General features: G+C 47.2%; 1 protein-coding gene and 1 long non-coding RNA gene across 2 annotated transcripts in view; both read left to right on the top strand.

Moving 5' to 3' along the window:
* The window catches only part of STXBP5L (syntaxin binding protein 5L), a 452,679-nt gene that overhangs the window by 397,859 nt on the left and 30,056 nt on the right, over positions 1-24,764 (top strand). The window contains 1 exon segment of the mRNA XM_056554342.1: positions 16,647-16,889. Within this exon segment, the coding sequence (XP_056410317.1) occupies positions 16,647-16,889 (243 nt within the window).
* LOC130343436 (uncharacterized) lies at positions 9,736-13,839 on the top strand. The gene is made up of 3 exons (XR_008882766.1): positions 9,736-9,844; positions 9,906-10,441; positions 10,562-13,839. It is a non-coding gene; the product is annotated as an uncharacterized LOC130343436 (long non-coding RNA).

The raw sequence follows: 24,764 nt of genomic DNA, 5'->3' as shown, positions 1-24,764 counted from the left end.
GAGCCCAACCCAACACCCGACTGTGACCCCAGCCTTATCACCAAAATCAGAACCCAACCGAGACCTCAGCCATATCACCAACATCAGAACCCAACCCAAAACCCGACTGTGACCCCAGCCCTATCACCAACATCAGATCCCAACCCAATACCCAACTGTGAACTTCAGCCCTATCACCAACATCAGAGCCCAACCCAACACCCAACTGTGAACCCAGCCCTATCACCAACATCAGAACCCAACCCAACACCTGACTGTAACCCCAGCCCTATCACCAACATCATAGCACAACCCAACACCTGACTGTGAACCCCAGCCCTATCACCAACATCAGAACCCAACCCAACACCTGACTGTGAACCCCAGCCCTATCACCAACATCAGAACCCAACCCAATACCAGACTGTGAACTCAAGCCCTATCACCAACATCAGAACCCAACCCAATACCAGTCTGTGAACTCCAGCCCTATCACCAACATCAGAACCCAACCCAACACCTGACTGTGACCCCAGCCCTATCACCAACATCAGAGTACAACCCAACACCTGACTGTGACCCCAGCCCGATCACCAAAATCAGAACCCAACCGTGACCCCAGCCATATAACCAACATCAGAACCCAACGCAACACCCAACTGTGAACCCAGCCCTATCACCAACATCAGACCCCAACCCAATAATCGACTGTGAACTCCCTATCACCAACATCAGAGCCCAACCCAACATCCGACTGTGAACTCCAGCCCTATCACCAACATCAGAACCCAACCCAGCACCTGACTGTGACCCCAACCCTATCACCAATATCACAGCACAACCCAACACCTGACTGTGAACCCCAGCCCTATCGCCAACATCAGAGCCCAACCCAACATCCGACTGTGAACTCCACCCCTATCACCAACATCAGAACCCAACCCAATACCAGACTGTGAATTCCAGCCCTATCACCAATATCACAACCCAACCCAACACCAGACTGTGAACTCCAGCCCTATCACCAATATTAGAACCCAACCCAATACCAGACTGTGAACTCCAGCCCTATCACCAATATCAGAACCCAACCCAACACCCAACTTATGTTATCAATATCAGGACCCTGTCCCACCCAACACCTGATTGTGGCCCATCCTTATCTTCAACAGCAGAGCCTAACCCAATACTTAGCCTGGTCCGGATCCTGTCCTTGAGGATTTTTGGAAGTTGAAGTAGAGAGCTGTGGTTATTGGCCCTGTCCTCCCCTGTAGTTATGGGCCCTGTCCTCCCCTGTAGTTATGGTCCCTGTCCTCCCCTATAGTTATGGTCCCTGTCCTCCCCTATAGTTATGGGCCCTGTCCTCCCCTATAGTTATGGGCCATGTCCTCTCCTGTAGGTATGGGCCCTGTCCTCTCCTGTAGTTATGGGCCCCTTCCTCTTCCTGTCCTCTCCTGTAGTTATGGGCCCTGTCCTCCCCTATAGTTATGGGACCTATCCTCCCCTATAGTTATGGGCCATGTCCTCTCCTGTAGTTATGGGCCCCTTCCTCTTCCTGTCCTCCCCTATAGTTGAGGGCCCTGTGCTCTTCCTGTCCTCTCCTGTAGTTATGGGGCCCTTCCTCTTCCTGTCCTCCCCTATAGTTGTGGGCCCTGTGCTCTTCCTGTCCTCTCCTGTAGTTATGGGCCCCGTCCTCTCCTGTAGTTATGGGGCCCTTCCTCTTCCTGTCCTCTTCCTGTCCTCCCCTATAGTTGTGGGCCCTGTCCTCTTCCTGTCCTCCCCTATAGTTATGGGCCCTGTCCTCTTCCTGTCCTCTCCTGTAGTTATGGGCCCTGTCCTCTCCTGTAGTTATGGGCCCTGTCCTCCACACACATTGGATCCTGGCCCCCTTATTGCAAGGTTCTGGGGCCCGTGGTGCTTCTGCTGAACTCTGAGGGGAGGTGGGAGGGTAGGGAGACGCTATTGCCGTCATTATTACACATCGCACCCACCACCAATGTATTCGCCCGGGCGCTGCCAGGTTCTGAGCTGTCTGTGACCAGTTCCCCCATAGATCCTGGTGAGTGTTGTCCACCTGTAGCGGTAGTGACCCTCCGTTACCTGTGTATTTACCCCCGCCCCCCATTACCTGTGTAGTGACCCCCATTACCCATGTAGTGACCTGAGACCCTCGTCTGTTGCTTCTGGTGAAGGTGGATGGGCAGGTCCTGGGCTCGGTCTGTTCTGGTCATTCCCTGCTGCACTACATGTCCCTTCCGCTCCCTCCAGACGTCCGGCACTAAACAGATTATGTGATTTAGAAGCTTCATCCTGTTTCCCGATCCCCACAATCTACAAGATGCAGCCTCCAAATCCCATTACCGTATCCTATTTACTGACAGATGGCGACCGGCGGCCCCCTCACCCGCTGTTTTTGGCTTTGGCATTATTCTTCGATTCCTCGGGCAGATGTCTCGTCGCAGCGAGGGGGAGATTCTTGTTTTTATTTTATATGACAATAATTCTTTCTTATCCTGTCACATGGCGCCGGTTTTCTCATGGACGATTGCGTGATGTTTTGTGTGGTGCACTGGTTCTACCTGAATCTTTTGCGCTGCATAATTTATGGCAAATTTTTGCAAAATTAAAAAGCAGCGATAAGATGACAAAACGGCATTCGTGATCAATGTTATAACATTATAGGCGCCAAATCAAAGATGGAGGCCAAAGAACGCCACATCGATACATGGGGTGACAGACGGGAGCACAATGACCCCACCCCGATGTCTGCCGCTGATACAGTGCCAGGGAATGACCACTACAAGACCCCAGACCACAGGAGAGACACCTGTCACTCGCTGACCTGTAATTGCGGTTGTGCGCTCACAGCGAGTGACATGGGGTCCGCTTCCAGAAGAAGGAGGTGACTCAGAAGAAGATCTGTATAAAGACCCTTATGGAGGGTTAAGAAGACTTCCTGCCCGTGTCCCTATGACAGCTCTTCAGTGCTCTGGACCTCAGTGTTATCAGAATACTTTCCATAAATACCTGACTCCAGGCACAAGAAGTGCTGTCATAGGGGCGCTGACCACTTTTCACCTCAACTGTTATTTCGTCATGTTTTTGAACACTACACTGGCTTTTGGAAGATCTTCTGTGAGATCCTCGTCTATACTGTGCATGGTAGACGGCATGTGTATGAAATGTGGAGAGATGATGAGGGGAGTAGTGGTTGATAATGGAGGATGGAGGGATCTGGAGGGTTGGATGGTCTGTGTATTGTACGGGTGGTATAGTTTGGAGGATTAAACAGTAGTTTAAACAGGACAGTTGTGTGCCTCGGTGTAGTATGGAGAGGTAGTAATGGTGGTTGGATGACCTGTGTTGGGGGTTGTGTGCTCGGTGTAGTATGGAGAGGTAGTAATGGTGGTTGGATGACCTGTGTTGGGGGTTGTGTGCTCGGTGTAGTATGGAGAGGTAGTAGTGTCAGTTGGATGACCTGTGTTGGGGGTTGTGTGCTCGGTGTAGTATGGAGAGGTAGTAGTGTTGGTTGGATGACCTGTGTGGGGGGTTGTGTGCTCGGTGTAGTATGGAGAGGTAGTAGTGTTGGTTGGATGACCTGTGTTGGGGTTGTGTGCTCGGTGTAGTATGGAGAGTTAGTAGTGTCGGTTGGATGACCTGTGTTGGGGGTTGACCTTTGTTGAGGCTTGTGTGTTCGGTGTAGTATGGAGATTTAGTAGTGTCGGTTGGATGACCTGTATTGGGGGTTGTGTGCTTGGTATAGTATGGAGAGGTAGAAGTGTTGGTTGGATGACCTGTGTTGGGGGTTGTGTGCTCGGTGTAGTATGGAGAGGTAGTAGTGTCGGTTGGATGACCTGTATTAGGGGTTTTGTGCTCGGTGTAGTATAGAGAGGTAGTAGTCTTGGATGGATGACTTGTGTTGGGGGTTGTGTGCTTGGTGTAGTATGAATAGGTAGTAGTACCTGTTGGATGACCTGTGTTGGGGGTTGTGTGGTTGGTGTAGTATGAAGAGGTAGTAGTAGTAGTACCTGTTGGATGACTTGTGTTTGGGTTGGGTGCTCGCTGTAGTATGGAGAGGTAGCAGTGTCTGTTGGATGACCTGTGTTGGGGGTTGTGTGCTTGGTGTAGTATGGTGAGGTAATAGTCTTGGTTGGGTGATCTGTGTTGAGGGTTGTATGCTCGGTGTAGTATGGAGAGGTAGTAGTGTCAGTTGGATGTCCTTTGATGGGGGTTGTGTGCTCGGTTTACTATGGAGAGGTAGTAGTCTTGGTTGGATGACCTGTGTTGGGGGTTTTGTGCTCGGTGTAGTATAGAGAGGTAGTAGTGTCTGTTGGATGACCTGTGTCGGGGTTGTGTGCTTGGTTTACAATGGAGAGGTAGTAGTTTTGGTTGGATGACCTGTGTTGGGGGTTTTGTGCTCGGTGTAGTATAGAGAGGTATTAGTGTCTGTTGGATGACCTGTGTTGGGGTTGTGTGCTCGGTTTAGTATGGAGAGGTAGTGTTGGTTGGATGACCTTTGTTGAGGGTTGTGTGCTCGGTGTAGTATGGAGAGGTAGTAGTCTTGGTTGGATGATCTGTATTGGGGGTTTTGTGTTCAGTGTAGTAGAGAGAGGGAGTAGTGTCGGTTGGATGACCTGTATTGGGGGTTGTGTGCTTCGTGTAGTATGGAGAGGTAGTAATGTCGGTGGGATGACCTGTGTTGGGGGTTGTGTGCTTGGTGTAGTATGGAGAGGTATTAGTGTCAGTTGGATGACCTGTGTTGGGGGTTGTGTGCTTGGTGTAGTATGAAGAGGTAGTAGTAGTAGTACCTGTTGGATGACTTGTGTTGGGGTTGGGTGCTCGCTGTAGTATGGAGAGGTAGCAGTGTCTGTTGGATGACCTGTGTTGGGGGTTGTGTGCTTGGTGTAGTATGGTGAGGTAATAGTCTTGGTTGGGTGATCTGTGTTGAGGGTTGTATGCTCGGTGTAGTATGGAGAGGTAGTAGTGTCAGTTGGATGTCCTTTGATGGGGGTTGTGTGCTCGGTTTACTATGGAGAGGTAGTAGTCTTGGTTGGATGACCTGTGTTGGGGGTTTTGTGCTCGGTGTAGTATAGAGAGGTAGTAGTGTCTGTTGGATGACCTGTGTCGGGGTTGTGTGCTTGGTTTACAATGGAGAGGTAGTAGTTTTGGTTGGATGACCTGTGTTGGGGGTTTTGTGCTCGGTGTAGTATAGAGAGGTATTAGTGTCTGTTGGATGACCTGTGTTGGGGTTGTGTGCTCGGTTTAGTATGGAGAGGTAGTGTTGGTTGGATGACCTTTGTTGAGAGTTGTGTGCTCGGTGTAGTATGGAGAGGTAGTAGTCTTGGTTGGATGATCTGTATTGGGGGTTTTGTGTTCAGTGTAGTAGAGAGAGGGAGTAGTGTCGGTTGGATGACCTGTATTGGGGGTTGTGTGCTTCGTGTCGTATGGAGAGGTAGTAATGTCGGTGGGATGACCTGTGTTGGGGGTTGTGTGCTTGGTGTAGTATGGAGAGGTATTAGTGTCAGTTGGATGACCTGTGTTGGGGGTTGTGTGCTCTTTGTAGTATGAAGAGGTAGTAGTCTTGGTTGGATGATCTGTTTTGGGGGTTGTGTGCTCGGTGTACTATGGAGAGGTATTAGTGTCGGTTGGATGACCTGTGTTGGGGGTTGTGTGCTTCGTGTAGTATGAAGAGGTAGTAATGTCGGTGGGATGACCTGTGTTGGGGGTTGTGTGCTTGGTGTAGTATGGAGAGGTATTAGTGTCAGTTGGATGACCTGTGTTGGGGGTTGTGTGCTCTTTGTAGTATGAAGAGGTAGTAGTGTCGGTTGGATGACCTGTGTTGGGAGCTGTGTGCTCGGTGTAGTATGGAGAGGTAGTAATGTCGGTGGGATAACCTGTGTTGGTGGTTGTGTGCTTGGTGTAGTATGGAGAGGTAGTAGTGTCTGTCATATGACCTGTGTTGGGGGTTGTGTGCTCGGTGTAGTATGGAGAGGTAGTAGTGTCCGTTGGATGATTTGTGTTGGGGTTGTGTGCTCGGTGTAGTATGGAGATGTAGTAGTGTCAGTTGGATGACCTGTGTTGGGGGTTGTGTGCTCGGTGTAGTATGGAGAGGTAGTAGTGTCAATTGGATGACCTGTGTTGGGGGTTGTGTGTTCAGTGTAGTATGGAGATGTAGTAGTGTCGGTTGGATGACCTGTGATGGGGGTTGTGTGCTCTTTGTAGTATGGAGAGGTAGTAGTCTTGGTTGGATGACCTGTGTTGGGGGTAGTGTGCTCGGTGTAGTATGGAGAGGTAGTAGTGTCCGTTGGATGACCTGTGTTGGGGGATGTGTGCTCGGTGTAGTATAGAGAGGTAGTAGTGTCGGTTAAGTGACTTGTGTTGGGGTTGTTTTCTCACAGTAGTATGGATAGTTAGTAGTGTGGGTTGGATGACCTGTGTTGGGGGCTGTGTGCTCTTTGTAGTATGAAGAGGTAGTAGTCTTGGTTGGATGACCTGTGTTGGGGTTGTGTGCTCGGTTTAGTATGGAGAGGTATTAGTGTCGGTTGGATGACCTGTGTTGGGGGTTATGTGTTCAGTGTAGTATAGAGAGGTAGTAGTGTTGGTTGGATGACCTGTGTTGGGGGCTGTGTGCTCGGTGTAGTATGAAGAGGTAGTAATGTTGGTTGGATGACCTGTGTTAGGGGTTGTGTGCTTGGTGTAGGATAGAGAGGTAGTAGTGTCTGTTGGATGACCTGTGTCGGGGGTTGTGTGCTCTTTGTAGTATGGAGAGGTAGTAGTCTTGGTTGGATGACCTGTGTTGGGGTTGTGTGCTCGGTGTAGTATAGAGAGGTAATAATGTTGGTTGGATGACCTGTGTTGTGGGTTATGTGGTCTTTGTAGTATGGAGAGGTAATAGTCTTGGTTGGATGACCTGTGTTGGGGGTTGTGTGCTCGGTGTAGTATGGAGAGGTAGTAGTGTCCGTTGGATGACTTGTGTGCTCGGTGTAGTATGGATATGTAGTAGTGTCGGTTGGATGACCTGTGTTGGGGGTTGTGTGCTCGGTGTAGTATGGAGAGGTAATAGTGTTGGTTGGATGACCTGTGTTGGGGGTTGTGTGTTCAATGTAGTATAGAGATGTAGTAGTGTCGGTTGGATGACCTTTGTACGGTGTTGTTTTCTCGGTGTAGTATATAGATGTAATAGTGTCGGTTGGATGACCTGTGTTGGGGGTTGTGTGCTCTTTTTAGTATGGCGAGGTAGTAGTCTTGGTTGGATGACCTATGTTGGGGGTTGTGTGCTCGGTGTAGTATGGAGAGGTAGTAGTGTCCGTTGGATGACCTGTGTTGGGGGATGTGTGCACGGTGTAGTATAGAGAGGTATTAGTGTCGGTTAAGTGACTTGTGTTGGGGTTGTGTGCTCACTGTAGTATGGATAGTTAGTAGTGTGGGTTGGATGACCTGTGTTGGGGTTGTGTGCTCTGTGTAGTATGGAGAGGTAGTAGTTTCTGTTGGATGACCTTTGTTGGGGTTGTGTGCTCGGTCTAGTATGGAGAGGTATTAGTGTCAGTTGGATGACCTGTGTTGGGGGTTGTGTGCTCGGTGTAGTATGAAGAGGTAGTAGTGTCGGTTGGATGATCTGTGTTGGGGGTTGTGTGTTCAGTGTAGTATAGAGAGGTAGTAGTGTTGGTTGGATGACCTGTGATGGGGGCTGTGTGCTCGGTGTAGTATGAAGAGGTAGTAGTGTTGGTTGGATGACCTGTGTTAGGGGTTGTGTGCTTGGTGTAGTATGGAGAGGTAGTAGTGTCTGTTGGATGACCTGTGTTGGGGGTTGTGTGCTCTTTGTAGTATAGAGAGGTAATAATGTTGGTTGGATGACCTGTGTTGGGGGTTGTGTGCTCGGTGTAGTATAGAAAGGTAGTAGTGTTGGTTGGATGACCTGTGTTGTGGGTTATGTGCTCTTTGTAGTATGGAGAGGTAGTAGTCTTGGCTGGATGACCTGTGTTGGGGGTTGTGTGCTCGGTGTACTATGGAGAGGTATGAGTGTCGGTTGGATGACCTGTGTTGGGGTTGTGTGCTCGGTTTAGTATGGAGAGGTGGTGTTCGTTGGATGACCTTTGTTGAGGGTTGTGTGCTCGGTGTAGTATGGAGAGGTAGTAGTCTTGGTTGGATGATCTGTATTGGGGGGTTTGTGTTCAGTGTAGTAAAGAGAGGGAGTAGTGTCGGTTGGATGACCTGTATTGGGGGTTGTGTGCTTCGTGTAGTATGGAGAGGTAGTAATGTCGGTGGGATGACCTGTGTTGGGGGTTGTGTGCTTGGTGTTGTATGGAGAGGTAGTAGTGTCCGTTGGATGACCTGTGTTGGGGGATGTGTGCACAGTGTAGTATAAAGAGGTAGTAGTGTCGGTTAAGTAACTTGTGTTGGGGTTGTGTGCTCACTGTAGTATGGATAGTTAGTAGTGTGGGTTGGATGACCTGTGTTGGGGTTGTGTGCTCGGTGTAGTATGGAGAGGTAGTAGTGTTGGTTGGATGACCTGTGTTGGGGTTGTGTGCTTGGTGTAGTATGGAGAGGTAGTAGTGTATGTTGGATGACCTGTGTTGGGGTTGTGTGCTCGGTTTAGTATGGAGAGGTTGTAGTGTCGGTTGGATGACCTGTGTTGGGGGTTGTGTGCTCGGTGTAGTATGGAGAGGTAGTAATGTTGGTTGGATGACCTGTGTTGGGGGCTGTGTGCTCTGTGTAGTATAGAGAGGTATTAGTGTTGGTTCGATGACCTGTGTTGGGGGTTGTGTGCTCGGTGTAGTATGAAGAGGTAGTAGTGTCGGTTGGATGACCTGTGTTGGGGGTTGTGTGTTCAGTGTAGTATAGAGAGGTAGTAGTGTTGGTTGGATGACCTGTGTTGGGGGCTGTGTGCTCGGTGTAGTATGAAGAGGTAGTAGTGTTGGTTGGATGACCTGTGTTGGGGGTTGTGTGCTCGGTGTAGTATAGAGAGGTAGTAGTGTCTGTTGGATGACCTGTGTTGGGGGTTGTGTGCTCTTTGTAGTATGAAGAGGTGGTAGTCTTGGTTGGATGACCTGTGTTGGGGGTTGTGTGCTCGGTGTAATATAGAGAGGTAATAATGTTGGTTGGATGACCTGTGTTGGGGGTTGTGTGCTCGGTGTAGTATGGAGAGGTATTAGTGTCGGTTAAATGACCTGTGTTGGGGGTTGTGTGCTCGGTGTAGTATGGAGAGGTATTAGTGTCGGTTGGATGACCTGTGTTGGGGGTTGTGTGCTCGGTGTAGTATAGAGAGGTAATAATGTTGGTTGGATGACCTGTGTTGGGGGTTGTGTGCTCGGTGTAGTATAGAGAGGTAGTAGTGTCGGTTGGATGACCTGTGTTGGGGGTTGTGTGCTCGGTGTAGTATGGAGAGGTATTAGTGTCGGTTGGATGACCTGTGTTGGGGGTTGTGTGCTCGGTGTAGTATGGAGAGGTATTAGTGTCGGTTGGATGACCTGTGTTGGGGGTTGTGTGCTCGGTGTAGTATAGAGAGGTAATACTGTTGGTTGGATGACCTGTGTTGGGGGTTGTGTGCTCGGTGTAGTATAGAGAGGTAGTAGTGTCGGTGGGATGACCTGTGTTGGGGGTTGTGTGCTCGGTGTAGTATGGAGAGGTATTAGTGTCGGTTAAATGACCTGTGTTGGGGGTTGTGTGCTCGGTGTAGTATGGAGAGGTATTAGTGTTGGTTGGATGACCTGTGTTGGGGGTTGTGTGCTCGGTGTAGTATGGAGAGGTATTAGTGTCGGTTAAATGACCTGTGTTGGGGGTTGAGTGCTCGGTGTAGTATGAAGAGGTAGGAGTGTTGGTTGGATGACCTGTCTTGGGGGTTGTGTGTTCGGTGTAGTATAGAGAGGTAGTAGTGTTGGTCGGATGACCTGTGTTTGGGGGTTGTGTGCTCGGTGTAGTATAGAGAGGTAGTAATGGGGGTTGGATGACCTGTGTTGGGGGCTGTGTGCTCTTTGTAGTATGAAGAGGTAGTAGTCTCGGTTGGATGACCTGTGTTGGGAGTTGTGTGCTCGGTGTAGTATAGAGAGGCAGTAGTGTCGGTTGGATGACCTGTGTTGGGGTTGTGTGCTTGGTGTAGTATAGAGAGGTAGTAGTGTCGGTTGGATGACTTGTGTTGGTGGTTGTGTGTTCAGTGTAGTATAGAGATGTAGTAGTCTTGGTTGAATGACCTTTGCTGGGTGTTGTGTGCTCGGTGTAGTATAGAGAGGTAGTAGTGTCGGTTGGATGACCTCTGTTGGGGTTGTGTGCTCGGTGTATTATGGAGAGGTAGTAGAGTTGGTTGGATGATCTGTGTTGGGGTTTTGTACTCGGTGTAGTATGGAGAGGTAGTAGTGTCGGTTAAATGACCTGTGTTGGGGTTGTGTGCTCGCTGTAGTATGGAGAGGTAGTATTGTCGGTTGGATGACCTGTGTTGGGGGTTGTGTGCTTGGTGTAGTATGGAGAGGTAGTAGTGTCGGTTGGATGACCTGTGTTGGGGGTTGTGTGCTCTTTGTAGTATGAAGAGGTAGTAGTCTTGGTTGGATGACCTGTGTTGGGGGTTGTGTGCTTGGTGTAGTATGGAGAGGTAGTAGTATTGGTTAAATGACCTGTGTCGGGGTTGTGTGCTCACTGTAGTATGGAGAGGTAGTAGTGTTGGTTAGATGACCTGTTTTGAGGGTTGCGTGCTCTTTGTAGTAACAATCATCGTCTGGTGGACCCATGGTGGCGATATTTGTGAATGTTCTGTAATAGCTTTTTTAGGACGGGAAGGATGAAGACAAACAGAGGAGATGTTGGATGGTAGTTATAGGGCGGTAATCATTGTGCAGTAGGTGTCGGACAATAGGTGTAGGGCTGTAGTTATAGAAAGGTAGGTATATGGCTGTAGTTGTAGTAAGGTAGGTGTAGGACTGTTGTTGTTGGAAAGTAGGAGTAGGGCGGTAGGTGTAGGATGGTAGCTGTAAGAAGGTAGGTGTTGGGGGGTAGTTGTAGTAAGATAGGTATAGGATGGTAGTTGTAGGAACGTAGGTGAAGGGTGGTAGTTGTAGTAAGGTAGGTGTAGGGCAATAGTTGTAGGAAGGTAGGTGTAGGATGGTAGTTGTTGGAAAGTAGGTGTAGGGTGGTAGTATTAGGAAGGTAGGTGTAGGGCTGTAGTTGTAGGAGGTAGGTGTAGGATGGCAGTTGATGGAAAGTAGGTGTAGGGCTGTAGTTGTAGGAGGTAGGTGTAGGGTGGCAGTTGATGGAAAGTAGGTGTAGGGCTGTAGTTGTAGGAGGTAGGTGTAGGGTGGCAGTTGATGGAAAGTAGGTGTAGGGCTGTAGTTGTAGGAAGGTAGGTGTAGGGCTTTAGTTGTAGGAAAGTAGGTGTAGGATGGTTGTTGATGGAAAGTAGGTGTAGGGAAGTAGTGGTAGAAAGGTAGGTGTAGGGTGGTAGTATTAGGAAGGTAGGTGTAGGGTGCTAGTTTTAGGAAAGTAGGTGTAGGGCTGTAATTGTATAAAGGTAGGTGTTGGGCGGTAGTATTAGGAATTACCCCAATGTGTTAAGGTACAGCTCACCGGACCAACGTCTCATGTAATCCAAACAAGAAGTGAACAAAGTCCTGCACAGTCTCGATGCAATAGGTTTCTTTTTATTCAGCTTACCTGTGGTATGACTAAGGCCTAATGACTGTAGCCGAAACGCGTCACCTGTTCTCTATGTTGGCTGATTGCTGAATAAAAAGTAACGTATTGCATAGAGACTGCGCTGGACTTTGTTCGCTTATTGTTTGTATTAGGAAGGTAGGTCTAGGGCTGTAGTTGTAGGAAGGTAAGTGTAGGACAGTAGTTGTGAGCAGGAAAGTGTGGGGTGGTAGTTGTAGGAAGGTAGGAGTAGGTCTGTAGTTGTAGGAAGGTAGGTTTAAGCGGTAGTATTAGGAAGGTAGGTGTAGGGTGGTAGTTGTAGGAAAGTAGGTGTAGGGTGGTAGTTGTAGGAAGGTAGGTTTAGGGTGGTAGTTGTAGGAAGGTAGGTTTAAGCTGTAGTATTAGGAAGGTAGGTGTAGGGTGGTAGTTGTAGGAAAGTAGGTGTAGGGTGTTAGTTGTAGGAAGGTAGGTGTAGGGTGGTAGTATTAGGAAGGTAGGTGTAGGGTGGTAGTTGTAGGAAAGTAGGTGTAGGGTGTTAGTTGTAGGAAGGTAGGTTTAGGGTGTTAGTTGTAGGAAGGTAGGTTTAGGCGGTAGTATTAGGAAGGTAGGTGTAGGGTGGTAGTTGTAGGAAGGTAGGTTTCAGCGTTAGTATTAGGAAGGTAGGTGTAGGGTGGTAGTTGTAGGAAAGTAGGTGTAGGGTGTTAGTTGTAGGAAGGTAGGTGTAGGGTGGTAGTTGTAGGAAGGTAGGTTTAAGCGGTAGTATTAGGAAGGTAGGTGTAGGGTGGTAGTTGTAGGAAAGTAGGTGTAGGGTGTTAGTTGTAGGAAGGTAGGTGTAGGGTGGTAGTTGTAGGAAGGTAGGTTTAAGCGGTAGTAATAGGAAGGTAGGTGTAGGGTGGTAGTTGTAGGAAGGTAGGTTTAAGCGGTAGTATTAGGAAGGTAGGTGTAGGGTGGTAGTTGTAGGAAGGTAGGTTTAAGCGGTAGTATTAGGAAGGTAGGTGTAGGGTGGTAGTTGTAGGAAGGTAGGTTTAAGCGGTAGTATTAGGAAGGTAGGTGTAGGGTGGTAGTTGTAGGAAAGTAGGTGTAGGGTGTTAGTTGTAGGAAGTTAGGTGTAGGGTGGTAGTTGTAGCAAAGAAGGTGTAGGGTGTTAGTTGTAGGAAGGTAGGTGTAGGGCAGTAGTTGTATCTTAGTACTTGTGTGTTTGAAGGTCCATGGTGTTTTGAGGATTTGATGGTGGGTGTAGTGGGGCAGATAAGGTGTCAGCTGTGTTTGGCGGTAGGACAGTGTGCAGGGGGTTGTGCTGGAAGTATAAGGTTCGGCAACTGTTGTGGTGATGGACTTGCTGGGTTTAGTGAAGATGTCTTGTAGTCTGAGTATGGGTGACGAGTAGTTGGCGGACCATTACTCTTGTTGCTTGGTGTGAGGGGCGGGGACATATATCTTGTGCTGTTTTAACCTCTGTCCATTACTCTTGCTGCTTGGTGTGAGGGGCGGAGACTTATATCTTGTGCTGTTGTAACCTCTGTCCATTACTCTTGTTGCTTGGTGTGGGGGCGGAGACTTATATCTTGTGCTGTTGTAACCTCTGTCCATTACTCTTGTTGCTTGGTGTAGGGGCGGGGACATATATCTTGTGCTGTTTTCGTCTGTGTCCATTACTCTTGTTGCTTGGTGTGGGGGCGGGGACATATATCTTGTGCTGTTTTTGCCTCTGTCCTTTACTCTTGTTGCTTGGTGTGGGGGCGGGGACATATATCTTGTGCTGTTTTCGTCTGTGTCAAATACTCTTGTTGCTTGGTGTGGGGGCGGGGACATATATATATCGTGCTGTTTTCGTCTGTGTCCATTACTCTTGTTGCTTGGTGTGGGGGCAGGGACATATATCTCGTGCTGTTTTTGCCTCTGTCCTTTACTCTTGTTGCTTGGTGTGGGGGCGGGGACATATATCTTGTGCTGTTTTCGTCTGTGTCAATTACTCTTGTTGCTTGGTGTGGGGGCGGGGACATATATCTTGTGCTGTTTTGGTCTGTGTCCATTACTCTTGTTGCTTGGTGTGGGGGCGGGGACATATATCTTGTGCTGTATTTGCCTCTGTCCATTACTCTTGTTGCTTGGTGTGGGAGCAGGGATATATATCTTGTGCTGTTTTCCTCTGTGTCCATTACTCTTGTTGCTTGGTGTGGGGGCGGGGACATATATCTTGTGCTGTATTTGTCTCTGTCCATTACTCTTGTTGCTTAGTGTGGGGGCGGGGGCATATATCTCGTGCTCTTTTAACCTCTGTCAATTACTCTTGTTGCTTGGTGTGGGGGCGGGGACATATATATATCGTGCTGTTTTCGTCTGTGTCCATTACTCTTGTTGCTTGGTGTGGGAGCAGGGATATATATCTTGTGCTGTTTGCCTCTGTGTCCATTACTCTTGTTGCTTGGTGTGGGGGCGGAGACTTATATCTTGTGCTGTTTTAACCTCTGTCCATTACTCTTGTTGCTTGGTGTGGGAGCAGGGATATATATCTTGTGCTGTTTTCCTCTGTGTCCATTACTCTTGTTGCTTGGTGTGGGGGCGGGGACATATATCTTGTGCTGTATTTGTCTCTGTCCATTACTCTTGTTGCTTGGTGTGGGGACGGGGACATATATCTTGTGCTGTATTTGTCTCTGTCCATTACTCTTGTTGCTTGGTGTGGGGGCGGGGACATATATCTCGTGCTCTTTTAACCTCTGTCCATTACTCTTGTTGCTTGGTGTGGGGGCGGGGACATATATCTTGTGCTGTTTTAACCTCTGTCCATTACTCTTGTTGCTTGGTGTGGGGGCGGGGACATATATCTTGTGCTGTATTTGTCTCTGTCCATTACTCTTGTTGCTTGGTGTGGGGGCGGGGACATATATCTCGTGCTCTTTTAACCTCTGTCCATTACTCTTGTTGCTTGGTGTGGGGGCGGGGACATATATCTTGTGCTGTTTTAACATCTGTCCATTACTCTTGTTGCTTGGTGTGGGGGCGGGGACATATATATATCGTGCTGTTTTTGCCTGTGTCCATTACTCTTGTTGCTGTCCTCTCGCCCGCTCGGCTCCTCTAGCAGTAGGTTACATATCCAGGCGGACTATGCTCCAGCAGTTACATGGAGTCAGTACGTACTCCAACGATGAATACCACTATACTCCAAACTCCTGGGCCGAGAAAGGTAAGAGTCGCATATGCTGTACTGTCTGTCACCTGTGTAGTAGCGTAGTACATGTGTTGTACGTATCACGCTGTAGGAGCGGAGGACTTACTGCATACCAGCAGGAGGTAGCACATGTTATTCCTGGACTAGAGGGTAGACTTAGGTTCTCAGTATTGTATTAATGGTAATTTGGGGGGGGGGGGGCACAGCTTAGATACAGCACCATCTGGTGGCACGGGACTCAGCGAGATGATTGAATGAGACCAGAAAATTCGTAATGGGGAACTTTACTCCTAACAAGCGATTTGCCCACATATGTGGTGGCATGATCCTTCAAAACTTTTCAGTTCCAACAAGTAGAAACTGTAACGGGTGGTGAAGGGTTAACACTTACAAAGTCAATAGGAGTTGTGAGGTTGTTCCTGAGATGTCGAAGTCCCTGAAGTGACAGAACTCACTGCTGTTGGTTCCTTGTGGCAGAAGTCCAAATCCAACCAGAGGTCCACTGAGAGGTCCAAACCCAACCAGAGCTCCACTGAGAGGTCCAAACCCAACCAGAGGTCCTCTGAACCGAAAGGTTCAAACCCAACCAGAGCTCCACCGAGAGGTCAAAACCCAACCAGAGGTCCACTGAGAGGTCCAAACCCAACCAGAGGTCCACTGAGAGGTCCATACCCAACCAGAGGTCCACTGAGAGGTCCAAACCCAACCAGAGGTCAACTGAGAGGTCCAAACCCAACCAGAGGTCCACTGAGAGGTCCAAACCCAACCAGAGGTCAACTGAGAGATCCAAACCCAAACAGAGGTCCACTGAGAGATTTATCTAGATGTCAAAACCCAATCAGAGGTCCACTAAGAGGTCCAAACCCAAACAGAGGTCCACTGAGAGATCTATCTAGATATCCAAACCCAATCAGAGGTCCACTAAGATGTCCAAACCCAACCAGATGTCCACTGAGAGGTCTTTCACAAACTCTCGGGCTAGGTGAAGTGATGTTGGTCTTCCACTCAAAGGCAGAAGAAGTCCCCCAGGCCAGGGCAGCTACTGTAGATATGCACACTCTATACACCGTACTCACCTCCATACACCGTACTTACCTCCACACACTCCGTACACCGCACTTACCTGCACACACTCCATAAACCGTACTTACCTCCACACACTCCGTACACCGCACTTACCTCCACACACTCCGTACACCGCACTTACCTCCACACATTACATACACCGTACTTACCTCCACACACTCCGTACACCGCACTTACCTCCACACATTACATACACCGTACTTACCTCCACAAATTCCATACACCGTACTTACCTCCACACACTCCGTACACCGCACTTACCTCCACACATTACATACACCGCACTTACCTCCACACATTACATACACTGTACTTACCTCCACACATTCCATACACCGTACTTACCTCCACACACTCCATACACCGTACTTACCTCCACACACTCCGTACACCGCACTTACCTCCACATACTCCGTACACCGCACTTACCTCCACACACTCCGTACACCGCACTTACCTGCACACACTCCATACACTGCACTTACCTCCACACACTCCGTACACCGCACTTACCTGCACACACTCCGTACACCATATAACCTCCACACACCCCATACAATGTACTGAGGGGCTTATTGTAGTCAGACCCAGGGGAGTATTTTATAGGGTGATCACTATGAAGAGCCGCCACGCATCCATTCCCGTATCTCAGCTTCCATTGGGTGAACTTGGTTATTGTGCAGAGTGATCTGCCAGGTTATGTCATGTAGGTCATGTTACAGTTTTCGTTGTGCTGTAGGGTCGGTAACTCTAGGTCACCTGACCACTGTCCGCTGTTTCCTCCCCATAGAGAGTCGGGAAAGCTCCTTCAGCCGCTCCCGCAGCTCCAGCGTCTCCAGTATCGATAAAGAGTCCAAAGAGGCCATCACTGCCCTGTACTTCATGGAGACCTTCGCCCGCAAGAATGACCAGGCTCCTTCACCGTGTCTATGGGTGGGCACCAGCCTGGGCATGGTGCTGATCATCTCCCTCAACGTCCCCCCGACTGAGGAGCAGCGGCAGAACGAGCACGTGCAGGCGTCCCCCAGTGGTAAGGGGCCACAACTGTACCGGACCGCACAAGACCAGACCATACCAGACAATACTGTACCAGACCGTACCAGACTATACTGTACCAGACCGTACCAGACTATACTGTACCAGACCGTACCAGACTATACTGTACCAGACCGTACCAGACTATACTGTACCAGACCGTACCAGACTATACTGTACCAGACCGTACCAGACTATACTGTACAAGACCGTACCAGACAATACTGTACAAGACCGTACCAGACTTTACTGTACCAGATCGTACCAGACTATACTGTACCAGACCGTACCAGACTATACTGTACCAGACCGTACCAGACTATACTGTACAAGACCGTACCAGACAATACTGTACCAGACCGTACCAGACTATACTGTACCAGACCGTACCAGACTATACTGTACAAGACCGTACCAGACTATACTGTACAAGACCGTACCAGACTATACTGTACCAGACCGTACCAGACTATACTGTACCAGACCGTACCAGACTATACTGTACCAGACCATATCAGACTATACTGTACCAGAGTATACTGTACCAGACCGTACCAGACTATACTGTACCAGACTATACTGTACCAGACCGTACCAGACTATACTGTACCAGACCGTACCAGACTATACTGTACCAGACCGTACCAGACTATACTGTACCAGACCGTACCAAACTATACTGTACAAGACCGTACCAGACTATACTGTACAAGACCGTACCAGACTTTACTGTACCAGACCGTACCAGACTATACTGTACAAGACCGTACCAGACTATACTGTACCAGACCGTACCAGACTATACTGTACCAGACCGTACCAGACTATACTGTACCAGACCGTACCAGACTATACTGTACCAGACCGTACCAGACTATACTGTACCAGACCGTACCAGACTATACTGTACAAGACCGTACCAGACAATACTGTACCAGACCGTACCAGACTATACTGTACAAGACCGTACCAGACTTTACTGTACCAGATCGTACCAGACTATACTGTACCAGACCGTACCAGACTATACTGTACCAGACCGTACCAGACTATACTGTACAAGACCGTACCAGACAATACTGTACCAGACCGTACCAGACTATACTGTACCAGACCATATCAGACTATACTGTACCAGACCGTACCAGAGTATACTGTACCAGACCGTACCAGACTATACTGTACCAGACTATACTGTACCAGACCGTACCAGACTACACTGTACCAGACCGTACCAGACTATACTGTACCAGACCGTACCAGACTATACTGTACCAGACCGTACCAGACTATACTGTACCAGACCGTACCAAACTATACTGTACAAGACCGTACCAGACTATACTGTACAAGACCGTACCAGACTTTACTGTACCAGACCGTACCAGACTATACTGTACAAGACCGTACCAGACTTTACTGTACCAGATCGTACCAGACTATACTTTACCAGACCGTACCAGACAATACTGTACCAGACCGTACCAGACTATACTGTACCAGACCGTACCAGACTATACTGTACCAGACCGTACCAGACTATACTGTACCAGACCATATCAGACTATACTGTACCAGACCGTACCAGAGTATACTGTACCAGACCGTACCAGACTATACTGTACCAGACTATACTGTACCAGACCGTACCAGACTATACTGTACCAGACCGTACCAGACTATACTGTACCAGACCGTACCAGACTATACTGTACCAGACCGTACCAGACTATACTGTACCAGACCGTACCAGACTATACTGTACCAGACCGTACCAGACTATGCTGTACCAGACCGTACCAGACTATACTGTACCAGACCGTACCAGACTATACTGTACCAGACCGTACCAGACTAAACTGTACCAGACCGTACCAGACTAAACTGTACCAGACCGTACCAGACTATACTGTACCAGACCGTACCAGACTATACTGTACTATACTGTACTGTACCAGACCGTACCAGACTAAACTGTACAAGACCATACCAGACTATACTGTACCAGAACGTACCAGACTATACTGTACAAGACCGTACCAGACTATACTGTACAAGACCGTACCAGACTATACTGTACCAGACCGTACCAGACTATACTGTACCAGACCATACCAGACAATACTGTACCAGACTATACTATACTGTACAAGACCGTACCAGACTATACTGTACCAGACTATACTGTACCAGGCTATACTGTACCAGACCGTACCAGACTATACTGTACAAGACCATACCAGACTAAACTGTACCAGACCGTACCAGACTATACTGTACCAGACCGTACCAGACTATACTGTACCAGACCGTACCAGACTATACTGTACAAGACCGTACCAGACTATACTGTACCAGACCGTACCAGACTATACTGTACCAGACCGTACCAGACCGTACCAGACTATACTGTACCAGACCGTACCAGACTAAACTGTACCAGACCGTACCAGACTATACTGTACCAGACCGTACCAGAGTATACTGTACCAGACCATACCAGACAATACTGTACCAGACCGTACCAGACTATACTGTACCAGACTATACTGTACCAGACCGTACCAGACTATACTGTACAAGACCGTACCAGACTATACTGTACCAGACTATACTGTACCAGACCGTACCAGACTATACTGTACAAGACCGTACCAGACTATACTGTACCAGACCGTACCAGACTATACTGTACCAGACCGTACCAGACTATACTGTACCAGACCGTACCAGACTATACTGTACCAGACCGTACCAGACTAAACTGTACCAGACCGTACCAGACTATACTGTACCAGACCGTACCAGAGTATACTGTACCAGACCATACCAGACAATACTGTACCAGACCGTACCAGACTATACTGTACCAGACTATACTGTACCAGACCGTACCAGACTATACTGTACAAGACCGTACCAGACTATACTGTACCAGACTATACTGTACCAGACCGTACCAGACTATACTGTACAAGACCGTACCAGACTATACTGTACCAGACCGTACCAGACTATACTGTACCAGACCGTACCAGACTATACTGTACCAGACCGTACCAGACTATACTGTACCAGACCGTACCAGACTATACTGTACCAGACCGTACCAGACTATACTCTACCAGACCGTACCAGACTAAACTGTACCAGACCGTACCAGACTATACTGTACCAGACCGTACCAGACTATACTGTACCAGACCGTACCAGACTATACTGTACCAGACCGTACCAGACTATACTGTACCAGACTATACTGTACCAGACTGTACCAGACTATACTATACCAGACTATACTGTACCAGACCAGACTGTACCAGACAATACTGTACCAGGCCGTATCAGACTATACTGTACCAGGCCGTATCAGACTATACTGTACCAGGCCGTATCAGACTATACTGTACCAGACTATACTCTACCAGACCATACTGTTCCAGACTGTACCAAGCTATACTGTACCAGACCGTATCAGACTATACTCTACCAGACCATCCTGTACCAGGCCGTACCAGACTATACTGTACCAGACCGTACCAGATTATACTGTACCAGACCGTACCAGACTATACTGTACCAGACCGTACCAGACTATACTGTACCAGACCAAGCTGTACAAGACTGTGCCAGATTATTTTGTACCAGACCGTACCAGAGTATACTGTACCAGACCAGACCTTACCAGACTATACTGTACCAGACCAGACCGTACCAGACTATACTATACCAAACTATACTGTACCAGACCGTACCAGACTATACTGTACCAGCCCAAGCTGTACAAGACTGTACCAGACTATTTTGTACCAGACTATACTGTACCAGACTATACCCTACCAGACCATACTGTACCAGACCGTACCGTACCAGACTATACTATACCAAACTATACTGTACCAGACTGTACCAGACCGTCCCAGACTATACCCTACCAGACTATACTGTACGAGACCAGATCGTACCAGACTATACTGTACCAGACCGTACCAAACTATACTGTACCAGACCGTACCAAACTATACTGTACCAGACCGTACCAGACTATACTGTACAAGACTGTACCAGACTATACTGTACCAGACCGTACCAGACTATACTGTACAAGACTGTACCAGACTATACTGTACAAGACCGTACCAGACTATACTGTACCAGACCGTACCAGATTATACTGTACCAGACCGTACCAGACCAAGCTGTACAAGACTGTACCAGACTATTTTGTACCAGACCGTACCAGACTGTACTGTACCAGACCAGACCGTACCAGACTATATTGTACCAGACTATACCCTACCAGACCATACTGTACCAGACCAGACCGTACCAGACTATACTATACCAAACTATACTGTACCAGACCGTACCAGACTATACCCTACCAGACTATACTGTACGAGACCAGACCGTACCAGACTATACTGTACCAAACTATACTGCACCAGACCGTACCAGACTATACCCTACCAGACTATACTGTACCAGACCGTACCAGACTATACTGTACGAGACCAGACCGTACCAGACTATACTATACCAAACTATACTGTACCAGACCGTACCAGACTATACTGTACCAGCCCAAGCTGTACAAGACTGTACCAGACTATTTTGTACCAGACTATACTGTACCAGACTATACCCTACCAGACCATACTGTACCAGACCGTACCGTACCAGACTATACTATACCAAACTATACTGTACCAGACTGTACCAGACCGTACCAGACTATACCCTACCAGACTATACTGTACGAGACCAGACCGTACCAGACAATACTGTACCAGACCGTACCAAACTATACTGTACCAGACCGTACCAAACTATACTGTACCAGACCGTACCAGACTATACTGTACAAGACTGTACCAGACTATACTGTACCAGACCGTACCAGACTATACTGTACAAGACCGTACCAGACTATACTGTACCAGACCGTACCAGACCAAGCTGTACAAGACTGTACCAGACTATTTTGTACCAGACCGTACCAGACTGTACTGTACCAGACCAGACCGTACCAGACTATATTGTACCAGATTATACCCTACCAGACCATACTGTACCAGACCAGACCGTACCAGACTATACTATACCAAACTATACTGTACCAGACCGTACCAGACTATACCCTACCAGACTATACTGTACGAGACCAGACCGTACCAGACTATACTGTACCAAACTATACTGCACCAGACCGTACCAGACTATACCCTACCAGACTATACTGTACGAGACCAGACCTTACCAGACTATACTGTACGAGACCAGACCGTACCAGACTATACTGTACGAGACCAGACCTTACCAGACTATACTGTACCAGACCGTACCAGACTATACTGTACGAGACCAGACCGTACCAGACTATACTGTACCAGACCGTACCAGACTATACTGTACCAGACCGTACCAAACTATACTGTACCAGACCATACCGTACTGTACTGCTCTATATTATACATCTCATACATACCAGACCATACCGTACTGTACTGTACCGCTCTATATTATACATCTCATGCCAGATCATACCGTACTGTACTGCTCTATATTATACATCTCATACATACCAGATCATACCGTACTGTACTGCTCTATATTATACATACCAGATCATACCGTACTGTACTGCTCTATATTATACATCTCATACATACCAGACCATACCGTACTGTACTGCTCTATATTATACATCTCATACATACCAGACCATACCGTACTGTACTGTACTGCTCTATATTATACATCTCATACATACCAGACCATACTGTACTGTACTGCTCTATATTATACATCTCATACATACCAGACCATACCGTACTGTACTGCTCTATATTATACATCTCATACATACCAGACCATACCGTACTGTACTGTACTGCTCTATATTATACATCTCATACATACCAGACCATACTGTACTGTACTGCTCTATATTATACATCTCATACATACCAGATCATACCGTACTGTACTGTACTGCTCTATATTATACATCTCATACATACCAGATCATACCGTACTGTACTGTACCGCTCTATATTATACATCTCATACATACCAGATCATACCATACCGTACTGTACTACTCTAGATTATACATCTCATACATACCAGACCATACCATACTGTACTGCTCTATATTATACATCTTTAACATACCAGATCATACCGTACTGTACCGCTCTATATTATACATCTCATACATACCAGACCATACCGTACTGTACTGCTCTATATTATACATCTCATACATACCAGATCATACCGTACTGTACTGCTCTATATTATACATCTCATGCATACCAGTCCATACCGTACTGTACTGCTCTATACTATACATCTCATACATACCAGACCATACCGTACGGTACTGTACTGCTCTATATTATACATCTCATACATACCAGATCATACCGTAGTGTACTGTACCACTCTATATTATACATCTCATACATACCAGATCATACCGTACTGTACTGTACTGCTCTATATTATACATCTCATACATACCAGACCATACCGTACTGTACTGCTCTATATTATACATCTCATACATACCAGATCATACCATACTGTACCGTACTGTTCTATATTATACATCTCATACATACCAGACCATACCGTACTGTACTGTACTGCTCTATATTATACATCTCATACATACCAGATCATACCGTACTGTACTGTACCGCTCTATATTATACATCTCATACATACCAGATCATACCATACCGTACTGTACAACTCTAGATTATACATCTCATACATACCAGACCATACCGTACTATACTGCTCTATATTATACATCTCATACATACCAGATCATACTGTACTGTACCGCTCTATATTATACATCTCATACATACCAGATCATGCCGTACTGTACCGCTCTATATTATACATCTCATACATACCAGACCATACCGTACTGTACTGTACTGCTCTATATTATACATCTCATACATACCAGATCATACCATACCGTACTGTACTACTCTAGATTATACATCTCATACATACCAGACCATACCGTACTGTACTGCTCTATATTATACATCTCATACATACCAGATCATACCGTACTGTACCGCTCTATATTATACATCTCATACATACCAGATCATACCGTACTGTACTACTCTAGATTATACATCTCATACATACCAGATCATACCGTACTGTACTGTTCTGCTCTATATTATACATCTCACACATACCAGATTATACCGTACCGTACTGTACTGTACTGCTCTATATTATACATCTCATACATACCAGACCATACCGTACTGTACTGTACTGCTCTACATTATACATCTCATACATACCAGACCATACCGTACTGTACTGTACCGCTCTATATTATACATCTCGATCATACCGTAGTGTACTGCTCTATATTATACATCTCATACATACCAGATCATACCGTACTGTACTGCTCTATATTATACATCTCATACATACCATACCGTACTGTACTGCTCTATATGCCGTACTGTACCGCTCTATATTATACATCTCATACATACCAGACCATACCGTACTGTACTGTACTGCTCTATATTATACATCTCATACATACCAGATCATACCATACCGTACTGTACTACTCTAGATTATACATCTCATACATACCAGACCATACCGTACTGTACTGCTCTATATTATACATCTCATACATACCAGATCATACCGTACTGTACCGCTCTATATTATACATCTCATACATACCAGATCATACCGTACTGTACTACTCTAGATAATACATCTCATACATACCAGATCATACCGTACTGTACTGTTCTGCTCTATATTATACATCTCACACATACCAGATTATACCGTACCGTAC

Source organism: Hyla sarda, unplaced genomic scaffold (assembly GCF_029499605.1).
Source record: "Hyla sarda isolate aHylSar1 unplaced genomic scaffold, aHylSar1.hap1 scaffold_68, whole genome shotgun sequence".
NCBI classification, from domain to species: Eukaryota; Metazoa; Chordata; class Amphibia; order Anura; family Hylidae; genus Hyla; species Hyla sarda.
This window is presented reverse-complemented; position numbering and strand designations above follow the sequence as displayed.